Genomic DNA, 13,794 nt, shown 5'->3' with positions numbered 1-13,794 from the left:
AAGCATTTGGCTTAGAAGGGTAAATGGTCAAAGTGCATATTCCAAACTAGATAGTATTCTGGGTACTTTTCATATTTGGGGAGATGCATATTCATGTTTGACTCAATTTGTATTTATAAAATTATGAAAACTAAAATCAAAATCAATTTCAATATCAATCAAAATCTAATATATAACAACTGTTGTATAAAGTCCCCATTAAAATTTGGGGAGATGCATTCTAATATAAAGTACCAATCAAAATCAAAAATTAAAACCTAAAAGTAAACAAATTCAGTATCTAAACAAATTCAGTATCTAATTCAAGATCCAAACCTGAAGAAGAAAGGGTAGATTTATGGATTGACAAACAGATCTTTAGTTGCTTCAAATCCAAATATCCTAAAAAATAAAATTCATCAACAGAAACACAAAATAAAGTGAATTCAAAGAAAAACAGATTCATACCTGATTATTGATTTGACTTCTAATTTGATTATTGTGAGTATGAGAACCATCAATCGGATCAGACGAGTAAGGGAAAGCACATATAGATCTTTGGAAGGACATAGCAAAACCAAGATTTTGAAAATAACACAGAAATCCAGATTTGAGAAGAAGAAGAAGAAAATAATTTGGAGAAGAAGAAGAAGAAAAGAGGCTGTATGTGTTGAGATGTTTTTAGGGTTTTTCAAAAAGTAAAAGGTAATAATAAACCGGGTTTTTTTAAGAATGCATTGTAAGGTTGACACATCAGCATGGTTGCTTCTATGAGTGACACATCAGCACTTTCAATGTGGGGGGACAAGTGTCCAAATTGTTCTTCCTTTATTATATAGTAAGATTTGCATGTAAACTAAACTAACCTAAATGAAGTTAAATTAAGGAACCAAATCATTAAACTCAAATCCTAATACCCAAAATCCCACCCAGTTAACTTAACCCCCGAGTTTCATCTTTTCACTAGTAAAAGCAAGATTTTTTTTTCTGTGTAAAAGCTCTTTCGCAACTCTTTCTTTATTAATATTGATAAAACCACACTAAATCATAAAGCTCTACCAATTTATTTATCATAATTTAACTTATAAACCAAACTAACATTATTAGATTAGATTTAAGAAAACAAATAAAACTAATTAAAGTAACCAAATCATCCACCTAATTAACTTAATGCTCAAGTATGAACTTTTCACATTAAAATCAAGATTATATCTATGGAATCCTATAACTTTTATAATAAAAGGTTATCATGATTATCAAAGAAAACTTTATAGTTATAACACAATACTATACAACTTAGTATAATCATATAACACAACTGAAAAATAAATACAAATTACATCTATATTTTATCTGCTAGGCTTCACTCCTAGGTAAAAATTTATTAATAGAATCTTATAAAGTTTATACCTAGAAATCATATACATAATGTTTTTATTGTCTTTCCGTCCAACCAAGGAGAAGAATAGCAATAGAATATAGATCACTTTAACACAACGTCCATCTTTAAATGATATATTAGTATATAAATAAATCCTATAAACACATTTTCTATATGTTCTTTAATTTTTTTTAATGTTTTACCGGGAACGCCAAGTCAAACTTGGACGCCAGCGTGGATCCCGATCATGTCAACATAGCTGTCCTGAGTGGGGTGGTGGGGCACGACTTGGTCGCGCAGTACAAGCTTAACTGTGAAAGTTACCGTTCGAAAAAAAAAAATTTTTAATGGCAAAACTTTTTTAATACTTATATAACTGGAAAGCAAAAAACCAGCGGGGCTTGCCCCAATGGCCAGGAACATGATGGATGACCCAGGTGTCCCGGGTTCAAATCCTGATTTCGACCGGAATTTTCCAAAGCATTAAAAACCTGCCGTGCCTTCGGGCGGGGTGTGCAAACTGGGTTTTACTGGGAACGCCAAGCCAAACTTGGACGCCAGCTTGGATCCCGATCATGTCAACATAGCTGGCCTGAATGGGGTGGTGGGGCGCGACTTGGTCGCGCAGTGCTAGCTTAATTGTGAAAGTCACCATTCGAAAAAAAACTGGTAGGCGAAAAAAAAAAGGCAATAAATTTAATGATATTTAAACTTTATTTCAAAATAGCAAAAATAAAAAGAAAAAACAACATATTAAGACAACTATGATTATTACTGTACTGCATTCAGTATTCACAACCACGCTGCAATATTTCTTTTTCTCTCTCTGTCTCGGCAAAAAGCAGGAAGATTTGAACAACTTTCATCTCAAGAAAACCCTAATCCACCGTACCATCATTGTAAGTATACCTCAATTGACAATTCATTCTTCATCTGTACAAATGTACCCATTTTTTGTGCAATTCTGATATGGTCGTGTACATGTACTTACACTACACTCTGTTTTTCTTGATCCGCTTGAATTTAGTGCTATTTTCGAAATCCATGACGTTTGATGTTTGTAAAAGTACTTATTTTTCTGTAATTTAGGGCTCTTTCATCATACATTCACGTAAATTTACTCAGTGGCGAAGCTTGGATGAAATGCCCAAACACTCAATATGTATATGTATATGTGTGTGTGTATATATATTTGTGTGTGTGTGTCAGTGTGTATATGTGTGTATGTGTGTGTATAAGAGGGAACTAAAAAAACGGGGAACTCTTCATTTTACATGTAAAATAATAATAAAAAAAATTCATTTTTCATGTAAAAAACACAATTTTATAGTCTTTTTAGAGATTTTTACATATAAACACATGTAGAAGCCGTTTCAGAAAAAGATAAAAGATTTCTTTTAGTTTTCATTTTAAAAAACGTAAAAAAAAAACTTTTTTACAAAATTCGTTTTTTTATTGGAATATCTTCTACATGTATTTATAAGCAAAACGTATAAAAAGGTTTATGCTAAACCTAATTTTTTACATGTGAAAGCGAGCTTTACATTATTTTTTACATGTAAATTGAAGAGTTCCCCACTTTTTTTTAGTTCCCTCTTGAAATATATATATATATATATATATTTGGGCGAGGGGGGGGGGGGGTGTTACACTAACCTTCGCCACTGCATTTAGTGTAGCTACAGAAGGGTTTATCTATCAATCAATGTTTTTGATCTTAGTTCTTGTGTGACCATGAATTTTTGTGAGGTTTAGGTAAAGTGATTGATAGCTGATTAATGCATTTATTAATTTATAAATTGTTGTTGAGTTATAAAGTAGGTTCAGTTTAATAGAGTTCAGAATATTTGATTTAAAAGGTTGAATACTTTCATTAACTAAGCACCAATATATATACACAATTCTACACGTGAGGATGAGTGAAGTTAGGAAGCAGGTACAACAACTTTGACTATACAACCAAATATTAAGTTTAAAATTCAAATAGTAATTCTAGAACTTATGATGAGCGGGAATCCGTAACATAGTTGTCTGAATGTAATTGTACTATTGTAGCAGAGTAATTGGATTTTGGAGTCTGTATGCTTTTAATTTTTTAAAGGAGGCTATTTATACTTTATGAACAGGATACCAGATGTCACTGCCAGTGGATGATGTTCAAAATCCTATTCTTGGAGAACCAACTTGTGGTTCTTTACTACTTCAATTGCAGGTGAAATGGTTTTCTTTCGAGATTTTTTTAGGCGAAAAATACACGAGTATTGTTGAATTGGTTCTGTTATTCACTTAAACTGAATCTATAACCGGTATTTTGGTTTTTTCATAACGGATCGGTTTCGGTTATAAAAGGTTTGGTTATTTTGGTTAACCGAATATGGATTCAAGCAAATGTTAGTTAATAAATTTAATTATATGTTGGGCCAAGTAAAGTATTAGCAACTATTTTAATTTATAAAGGAGAATTAACACAACTAATTTTAATACAGTAATACTTTACCATCGTATAAGCTATTAATTATAAAATGAATAAAAATATAAAGGTTGTTGTGATTAGATTTATTTGGTTTATACATATATAACCATAACCGGACCAATAAATTCTGGTATAAAAAGATATTAGCCAATTCATTGGTTTCTAGGTTAGTTTGGTTATTCTGGTTCAGTTCTTATTGCTATTTCGGTTATATGATTTTTCCGCTCACCCCCATTGACATCATACCCCGGCACAACGCATTCTTTCATTAATACTTGTTTAAACTTTTAAGTGTTATTTATGTGTTAATGCAGAAAATTTGGGATGAAGTTGGTGAATGTGATGAAGAAAGAGATAAAGCGCTTCTTCACATAGAACAAGAGTGCCTGAATGTGTATAAGAGGAAAGTTGACCAGGCTGCAAAGTCAAAGGAACATCTTCTTCAAACACTTGAAGATGCTAAACTTGAACTCTCCACTCTTCTTAGATCCCTTGGAGATAAATCATTCATTAACATTGTAAGTAACGGGCCACGCACCACCTCCATTTTTAACAATAATATGCTGGACAATTATGAAATGAATTACAGTATTTGCAAATATAAGATATTGTTCATCTTATTGTGGTTTCATTGCAGCCTGAGGAGACTTCAGGAACCATCAAAGAACAACTTGCTTCTATTGCACCAACTTTAGAACAATTGTGGAAGAAGAAGGAAGAGAGGATAAACGAGTTTTCAGATGTGCAAACACAAATCAAAAAAATATGCGGAGAAATTGCAGGGAGTGATGAGCTGGCAGGAACCGTTACGGTTGATGTGTCTGATCTATCATTGAAAAAGTTAGAAGAATTTCATAATCATCTTCAAGAACTTCAAAAAGAAAAGGTAAATAATATGTTCTAATTTTTTGAAAACATTTATGAAGATTTTTACCTTTATGCATTTGATTACGATTAATAATAAACGCTGCTTTGCAGAGTCAGCGATTGAACAAAGTTCTTGAATTTGTGAACATTTTACATGATATTTGCGGTGTTCTCGGGGTTGACTTTTATAATACAGCCAGCGATGTCCATCCTAGCTTAATTGATGCCACTTGTGCACAATCTAAAAGTATTAGCAATGACACACTTGCCAGGCTGGCAAAGAGCGTCACAGCATTAGAAGAAGCTAAGAAGCAAAGGCTACACAAGGTATACACTTTAAGTCTTTAACATCTCTATTTTTTATATTAAAGATTCATTTATTTATTTATTTTCCATTTTCAGCTTCAAGATTTAGCAGCTCAGTTAACTGAACTTTGGAATTTGATGGATACATCTGAAGAAGAAAGGAGTTTGTTTGATCATGTTACTTGTAATATCTCAGCTTCAGTTTATGAAATAACCGCCCCAGGGGCGCTTGCTCTAAATTTGATTAAACAGGTACTTTATTACTCAACTTTTATTAGAATATATTGATATAATATGTTAATATTGATGTTATATGTTTTATTTATAAGGCTGAGGTGGAAGTTGAAAGACTAGATGAGCTGAAAGCAAGCAGATTGAAAGAGATTGCTCTTAAGAACCAATCGGAGGTTGAAGAGATATTTGCACTCGCACACATAGAGCATGACGCGAAGGCTGCAAGAGAGAAAATTATGGCTTTGATTGACTCTGGAAATGTGGAGCCTGCTGAGCTGTTAGCTGACATGGATGCACAGGTCATAAAAGCAAAAGAAGAAGCTCTCAGTAGAAAAGATATATTGGATAAAGTTGAAAAGTGGATGTCAGCTTGTGAAGAAGAGAGTTGGCTCGAAGATTACAGCAGGGTCCGTTTCTAACTCCCTTATAGTAAAATTTCATATGAATTGTGTGACAGGTCAAAACAAGTAGATTTTTATATGAATTGTGCTTGACTGACCTGCAACAAATCTGGTCCAAAGTTTAATGTTTGTTCATAAATAATTACTGATTCAAATATGATCACGTAAATATATTATTTCAGTAATGATCGGATTTTTTTAGGTAACCATTTTATTTAAGTTTTTGACCCGTTACAAAAACATATTAAAGTTCTTGAAACAGTTGAAAGCCACATGTGTATTTCTGTAAAAAATATATTTTTTTTGTGAAATTACATTTCATCATTTTGGGATATATTTTGATAGGATAATAATAGGTACAATGGAAGCAGAGGTGCACACTTAAATCTTAAGCGCGCTGAAAAGGCCAGAATTTTGGTCAGCAAAATTCCAGGTAAGCAATAAGCAAATATACTTTACTTTGGTGTTTAAGATAATATAATGACCATTTGGAACTTAAATGTTTGTGATCTCCTTAGTTATTCTAAATTTTTAAAGTGTAGTTATTTTGGAGGTTTTATGCATTAAAACACATTTTGGGCAGCTGTCAGACACGTTTTTTTAAAACTATTAACTTTAGATTTTACCCGTTTGACTTGGTAAAGTTAAAACATGTCCATGCGTTTGTATGCAGGTCTTGTTGACACATTGGTTGCCAAAACCCGAACATGGGAAGAGGAACATGGAACGACATTTGCTTATGATGGCGTTTCTCTACTCGCCATGCTGGACGAGTATTCCGTCCTGAGGCATGACAGAGAAGAAGAAAAGAAAAGGATGAGGGTCAGTATTGTAATTTTGCCCACTCTTTTTTGATATATTTGTAAGTATTTCACTTTAAATTTAAACTTGTAACTGACAGAATCAGAAGAAGTTCAATGAGCAATTAAGCACAGAACAAGAAGCCATGTTTGGTACAAAACCAAGCCCAGCCCGGCCCGTTAGTAGCTTGAAAAAGATGGCGGGCCCAAATGAAACTCCTAATAGACGGTTTTCTTTGAACCAAAACGGGGCTCCTAATAAACGGTTATCTTTGAATCAAAATGGAGCTTCTAATAGACGGTTATCTTTGAACCAAAACGGGACTAGGTCGGTGAAGAGGGACAATACGAGGCCCGTGGCTCCTTTGAACTATGTTGCTATATCGAAAGATGCTGCTCCCGTTACGCCTTGAAGTCATGGTTGATCTTGATTGTGATGTATTGGTATCTTGTAGTTTAGTTACTACTTACTGAGTTACTTCCTACATAATTTTCATTCTGATAGTTTACTATTTCCCAATTTAGAGACATTTTAAAATCATGTCAGTTGATGACAGATATATATCTTTAAATCTGTACTTACATCATACTCAAGTAGATAAAATAGTTTATTTTAATCATATTTTAACTTATAAAACAGGTAAAATTTTGAAATGTGATACAATTTAGCTCTCATTCTTTTGTTTTTCTTTCAAACATTTATAACTATTTTTAATCATACCAAACCATAATTGAAATAAGATAATATATAGTCTGGAATAAGATAGTGTTTACTTTAAAAATTTAGGAATGAAGGAAATATTGATATTGATAATGATATGCAACTAAGGTGTCTCACCTTTAAACCAAATATCGTAGGCCTCTAGAAATACACACACCCAAATACAAGTGATGAATTTTATTACCTTAGAAAAATATCTTTTTTATTACAAGCTAAATCATAACTTAGCTTATTTATACAATGCTAACCTAACTCCTCAGATTCAAATACAATAATATGTAACAAACTGGATAAATATAACCAAGCTTGTTATTATCAAAATTAACCATCTTATCTTGCACTCCAAGTAACTGGTCTCTAACTTGTAGCCCAAGCAACTTGCTTCCTAGTTCGGTAATCAATCCTATCTTTGTATTAAACAGATTATTTCCACATTTATTTTAATTTATCCTCGAATTGTATATTTACCATTTTTAATTATATCTAGCAATATTCTAATTTAATTTCTTTTGTAATTAGTAATCATCAACACCAATAATTATATATGTACGGACCCATGGCCTAACTAACGATCTAAGAAATTTTAGGTGAAAAAGTTTGTTGTTAAAAAAATAGTTAAATTGTTATAACAAACATGTTTTGTTTATTATAAAAAAAATAACCAAACTAAAAGTTTTCATTCTTACATAAAAAAAATAATAACTAAGTATGATAACAACAAAACATACACCGCATTAATCTCCTTTTATAAAAGTACAAATCGTTTAATTTTTTTCAATTATTATTAAAGTTGGAAAGGATAATCTTTTAATATTAATATTAGATTTGAATTCGTTACAGATTTGTAGTTGTATTCTACTTCTAATTATAATTCGACTTTATGTATAATTGGTACCATCATGTTATTATAAGTCATATATATATACCAATACATCTAGTTATATTTCTAAACAAATTTGTTTGATACTATGGGGGATATAATTCATAAACCCCAACAAAATCCAGAATACCATCAACAAGTTGATCATGAAGAATATCAACAAGTAGAAGAAGAAACGTTCACCTGCGAGATTTGCATGGAACCGGTAGCTCTGGCCAACAAGTTCACAAACAACGTTAAATGCGTTGATCACTCGTTTTGCACGGATTGTATGATCAAATACATCCAAGTGAAACTCGAAGACAACGTGCCCAACATACAATGCCCTGCCACTTCTTGCAATAATGATCTTGAACACTTATCATGCCGCCCGCAAATCTCACACCAACTGTTTGATAAATGGTGTGACGTGTTATGTGAATCAACCGTGTTAAAAGTTAACAGGGTTTACTGTCCTAACCAAAAGTGCTCAGAGTTGATTTTGAACAAGTTTGGTGATTCTAATTTGAAGAGATGTGTGTGTCCTCATTGCAAGAAACCCTTTTGTTTCGGGTGTAAAGTTCCATGGCATGCTAGTTCTACTTGCGAAGAGAACATAGACGAAAACGATGCTAGTTTCAACATTCTTTACGTGGCAAATAATTGGAGGATGTGTCCCAAGTGTGGGCATTGCATAGAACGTAATGGTGGTTGCAACATTATTCATTGCAGGTTAGTTTTCCTTCCTATGCTAGGTTATTTATCATTTAATGAATTGGTTTTGTTGGTCGTTAAAAAAATTTAAGTTGTATGTTCTATGCAGATGTGGATATAGTTTTTGCTACAGGAGTGGGAAAGAGACAAACGTCGTGTGTGCCCATGGGACACAAGCAAACATATGGATGGTTTTAGGTCTTTTATGTTTACTACTTATATTATATTTACTAGGTTAAAAACCCGTGTGTTACACGGGTTGAAAAGTTAAAATGCTAAAATTTATATATTATCTAGGGTTCTTAAAAACAAAATTATCACTTTTTGACATGTTTTTTCCAATTTTTCATCTTCTATTTGTATTTGTCCAGCTCTCGAATTTCTTTTTTTTTTCTTCAAAACAATCTCCGATACATAATATATAGACTTTGGTTTCTCATCAGTCATGAAGGTTAATAATACTAACAAAAACATAAAATATATTTAAGAAATTTGTGTATGTTCCTACTCAAATACACAATAGTAGAGTAAGTTAAAAAAATGTTATATTTATACTTTGAGTTGCATTTGTCTAAAATAAAATGACAATTTACCAATTTACTATAACACCCCGGGTAGATTCTACTTTCTTACCACAATAAAATATAAATCAAAATCTTATTTTTGTAAATAACTTTATTGCCAAAAAAAACTTAGACCCAATGATCTAGTGAAGCCATTAACTTTTTTCTTTCACATTTTCCCATGCTTCACAATTGAAAAACTTCTATCAACATACTACTGAGTATAGATCAACTCAAAATTGTTAATTGATAAATTAACAAATACAACAATAATTATTTTGAAAATTGTTATACTGATTAGAAAATTATGCATATCTAGTCCGTAAAACCAAAATTAAATGTAAACTAGGTAATAAATCCGCCACATTGCGGCGCCGTGACACGAATTCAGTTGGTATTTGTTACGTACGTTACAATATAAGACTAAATAAAAATTAAGTTTCTAAACGCCCAAAAAGAGTATACAGACACATATAACTTATAATCAAAGTGACACGAATTTGGTTGCCATCGTTTAGGTACGTGTCGATATATGCATTATGCACAAAAAATAACTAATAGACGCTCAAAATAGTATTGAAACTCGTATAACATTTGATACAAAAAACAACATATTTGAAATGACATTTATTCGGTCAATAATAGACGGACATTGTAGTGGCGAGTTGACATGACGTTTGTACAGTACCAAAACTAAACCGAAAAACTAATTTCGTCAAGTTAACGGATTTAGAAAGCACGGGCGTTGCGACGACGAATTGGCATGAATTCTTTCGATATCAGTTATGTTCGTTACAAATATGAAACTAAACCTAAAAGTAATTATCATATTTTAAATTAAAAAAAACAACTTTTATACATAAATAGATAATCAAACAATAGCCATAAAAACATTAAAAAATAACTAAAAAAAACTTGTCATCAAGCATTAATATAACAATTAAACAACACTTAGACGATAATACACAATCAAACAACACATAAAAAGAATAATGAAAAAAAACTTGTAGCCAAGGGACTCGATTAAGGGGGAAAAAAAGAAAAAAAAACATTAATATGACAATAAAAGAATACTTGAATGATAACTTTCTAAACAAAAAAATTCGAACTTCATGCTACCAAGGGGAGTCGAACTCTATACCAAGAGTTATAAGAAGTAGTTAGCAAAGGTAGATCAAGCCATCAAGCCAAAGCACTAACTTGGTTTATTCACTAAAAGTAACTCTATAAATCATCAAACTCTTGATTTCTTAAAAAGTAAAAAACTCAAATGTGGCACCGACATTTGGATATTAATATAGTATATAATACTTATAATTAATCCAAGTTTTTCATTCATATAAAAAATTGTATAAAGTAAATAATAACTAAAAACGATGTTTACGAGCTAATATTTGTGTGCGTGGAGAACAACTCTGAAAAAACTTGGCCTCATTGATCTATCAAAAACGTGTATCTGTATGTGACAGTAAGATTAAAGTATCTTTCATCATTCAAGTACCCGATGATCCAATAAATAGAACCAATCGACCCAGTAATTGAAGTAAAAACAAACTAATTTGTGTTGCTTAATAAACAATGAACAGCCGCATACGCCCTTTTTCAATCAGTTTTTGGAAAGACCATCACATTCAAAAGTGAACATACAATAAATCGACATATGGAAGCGTTAATCGAATAAATAATCGGTTTCTATCATATGCTTCAATTGGAAAATACATATTTGGGGTAGTATTAGTGTTGGATACAATCGGAATAGGAATTTGGGAGGAAATAAAGATATGATAACCGACTGGAATAGAGATTTGGACTTTGGAGTATGAAATTAATGGAAGATGGACTTTTGGTATGAAATTAATAGAATAGGGATTTGGGGTATGAAAACAATATAAACATGCATGGGTTTGAAAACATAGCGATTTGAAGATCAAAAATTTGGTGTGCAAACAATGTTGAACGCCGATTTCTATCTCATTAGGGTTTGGAACTTCTGATGTGATACATAGATGAGGCTTGTTAAGGAAGGTTTTAATTTATTTTTTTAAGTTAGAAAATTGAGAATTAATTAAAGGTTAAAAGATAAGTGTGCCACTTGTCACAAAAATAGGCCAATTAGGTGCCATGTGGCACAAACATCATTTTTGTTTATTATAATAGTAGATATTCCTATTTTTCCGATTTTACGTGTTAAAATGTCACATTTTTAGAATATGTTTGCAGCGTATTTTGTGACGGACAAAAAGATGAATATCGTTTAGATTATTTAAATTCAAGTGTTTTTTTTCCGTATTCGTTAATGTGATAACAATTTATGAATTTATAGAAAAATGGACAGATTTTGTGTTCAATTTTTTTTAAAAAGCCCTAAAAATAAAAAAGCTTTGTATAATTGTATCGTGCCTTGAGTTTCAATTACAAGACATGTTTCTATTTTACAGCTGTGGATACTTATTTGCAAGCCAAACAATTGGCTAAAAGTATGAAAAAAGGTCTATGGATTAAACCTCCACATTATATAAGTATACAATTTCAAGTGAACTTGGGCTTTACATGTGTGTTGTGCAGAACATGGTTGTGTAGTAAGAAGCTTATTATGTACCATGCTGTGATTGGACCTACATACACTTGCCGCTTACTCTACATCACCGGACGCCCAAACCCACTTACGTGTCCTTTGCAGTCAGTAGGTACGTGTCTTCTTTTAGCCCATCGTTTAACCAGTTGTCTTCTTCATCTACTTTGTTAACCACCGACTATCGTAGTCATTGCCCAGGTGGCGGTGGTGTGGTACAAGGGATGAACCTCGATTTCTAGATCTTTTCTTTTCCCTATGGTATGGCGGCGTTGATTAGGTGGCAATTGTTGTCGCCCGTTAATCTTCAAATCCATTTTTTGCTTTCCATAAGCTTCATTTTCCAACTCTCAGATTTTGTTGATTACGGTTTTTTTCTAATTAGATGTTCATGGTTTGCAACTGCAAATGCAGCCATGGTGGATATGGACAAAAAAGGTTACGTTGCTACAGATCTGAGCCTCCGTTGCGTCCATGTTTTTCTCAATTAGGCATCATGGAGATTAAGGTTTGTACTCTATTTTAAGATGCACACTAAATAATTCATCCCCTATGTGTTTTTTTTTTCACAAACCAAAATATTGAAATTGTGTGTGTTTTCTTTATTGTAAGGTTTTGTTTGGTCTACAATATGCTTTATCTATTAGCACAGCCTCTCACACTCGACATAAAGGTACAATAGCTAATAGCTTATACAATTTTGGTTGAGCTTTAGTTTTCTACTTCAAACCTTTACTTGGTAGTGATAATATAAGAAATATTTAAAGTTGAAGTTGCAACAATATATAATATGAGCAACTTTGGTTAGATGTCAAAAATGTGGAAATTGACAAGGTTAAAATCAAAATGCAGGAAGAGTTATGATAGTCAAAATTAGTTTATAATGTTTATTGCAAATCAGTTATCATATTGTATCAGTTTTAAAGATTAGTACCAAGGGTAGTATAGTCGAATTTATAATTCGATGAAAAGGGCAGTTTTGAAATATGTTAAAATGATGGATTACGGGTCAAACTTCGGTTTATGGTTGACTACGAGTAGTACTATTGGAATGTTGGAAAATATGATGAGGTAAACCACCTAAGGTTTAACTCTGTTGGTGTTTAATAGTGTTTATTGTGTTATGTTGGTTTACTTAGACCACTTTCACACCTCTTAAACCCTCCATTATGTTGGTTTGCAAAGCATGCGTATTGTTGATCTGCTATTGATATTTGTTCCTTGCTTCACCCCAACCAATCTAATGATGTTAGGCTATGATGGTGCTTAACTCTCAGTGTGTCAACTTTGTTTATTGTGTGCAGCCATGAGTATGAGCTAGGAGAAAAGAGGCAAAATACATTTAAGAACACGGGGGCATAGGCAGTTTTTGGAATGACAAAAGCAACACTTTTGGCAACACAAGGCCATATTTATTTTTCTGGTAGTCATTGCATCTACTATAAGCATGTAGTGGTGACGTATGCAGACCCAAGAAAACCTAAATAGAGTATGAAAGACAACTTGGGTATTAGCATGTAGAAGTAAGATCTTTTGGAAATTATGTAGCACCAATAGAATATGTTAGTAACAATAATGACTAATCGTTAGATGTTTGCGCCCCAACACACGGTTGGCAGCCCAACTACGCCGCAACGCGGCGGGTAATCCGACTAGTTCATTATAAGCACAAGTGCAAAAATGCAATTTAATTAGTGATAGGAATGTAACAGAAATTGATAACCCATGTCATATCCGGTGATAAAATCGAGTTTGATTCTTGATGCACATGTATGATTCAGAATTTCAGATTGTTGAGTCAAGTATCGCCTAATACATATACTACATAGACTTTTAAGAAATTAATCATATACCCAAATATCCATCTAATTACCCGTAAATGTTTTGCGACTAGCCCGTTGTGCGAAAAACCAAATTAACCTAT

At 32.4% G+C, this 13,794-nt stretch overlaps 2 protein-coding genes across 2 annotated transcripts; both read left to right on the top strand.

Moving 5' to 3' along the window:
• The first annotated feature begins 2,147 nt into the window (after positions 1-2,147).
• On the top strand, positions 2,148-6,990 carry LOC143621540 (65-kDa microtubule-associated protein 1-like). Its single transcript, XM_077092943.1, has 10 exons — positions 2,148-2,259; positions 3,487-3,572; positions 4,148-4,351; positions 4,471-4,719; positions 4,812-5,027; positions 5,103-5,258; positions 5,336-5,647; positions 5,987-6,074; positions 6,315-6,463; positions 6,543-6,990. Exons 2-10 carry the CDS (start codon positions 3,495-3,497, stop codon positions 6,852-6,854), a joined length of 1,764 nt encoding a protein of 587 aa, XP_076949058.1. The 5' UTR covers positions 2,148-2,259; positions 3,487-3,494; the 3' UTR covers positions 6,855-6,990.
• A 1,140-nt stretch (positions 6,991-8,130) lies between these two features.
• LOC143621440 (E3 ubiquitin-protein ligase RSL1-like) lies at positions 8,131-12,578 on the top strand. The gene is made up of 4 exons (XM_077092862.1): positions 8,131-8,753; positions 8,845-8,926; positions 12,256-12,378; positions 12,483-12,578. Exons 1-4 carry the CDS (start codon positions 8,131-8,133, stop codon positions 12,576-12,578), a joined length of 924 nt encoding a protein of 307 aa, XP_076948977.1.
• Positions 12,579-13,794: the final 1,216 nt, after the last annotated feature.

Source organism: Bidens hawaiensis, unplaced genomic scaffold (genome assembly GCF_021521415.1).
Source record: "Bidens hawaiensis isolate Kalapana, Puna unplaced genomic scaffold, B.hawaiensis_p1.1 tig00002866_1, whole genome shotgun sequence".
NCBI lineage: Eukaryota > Viridiplantae > Streptophyta > Magnoliopsida > Asterales > Asteraceae > Bidens > Bidens hawaiensis.
This window is presented reverse-complemented; position numbering and strand designations above follow the sequence as displayed.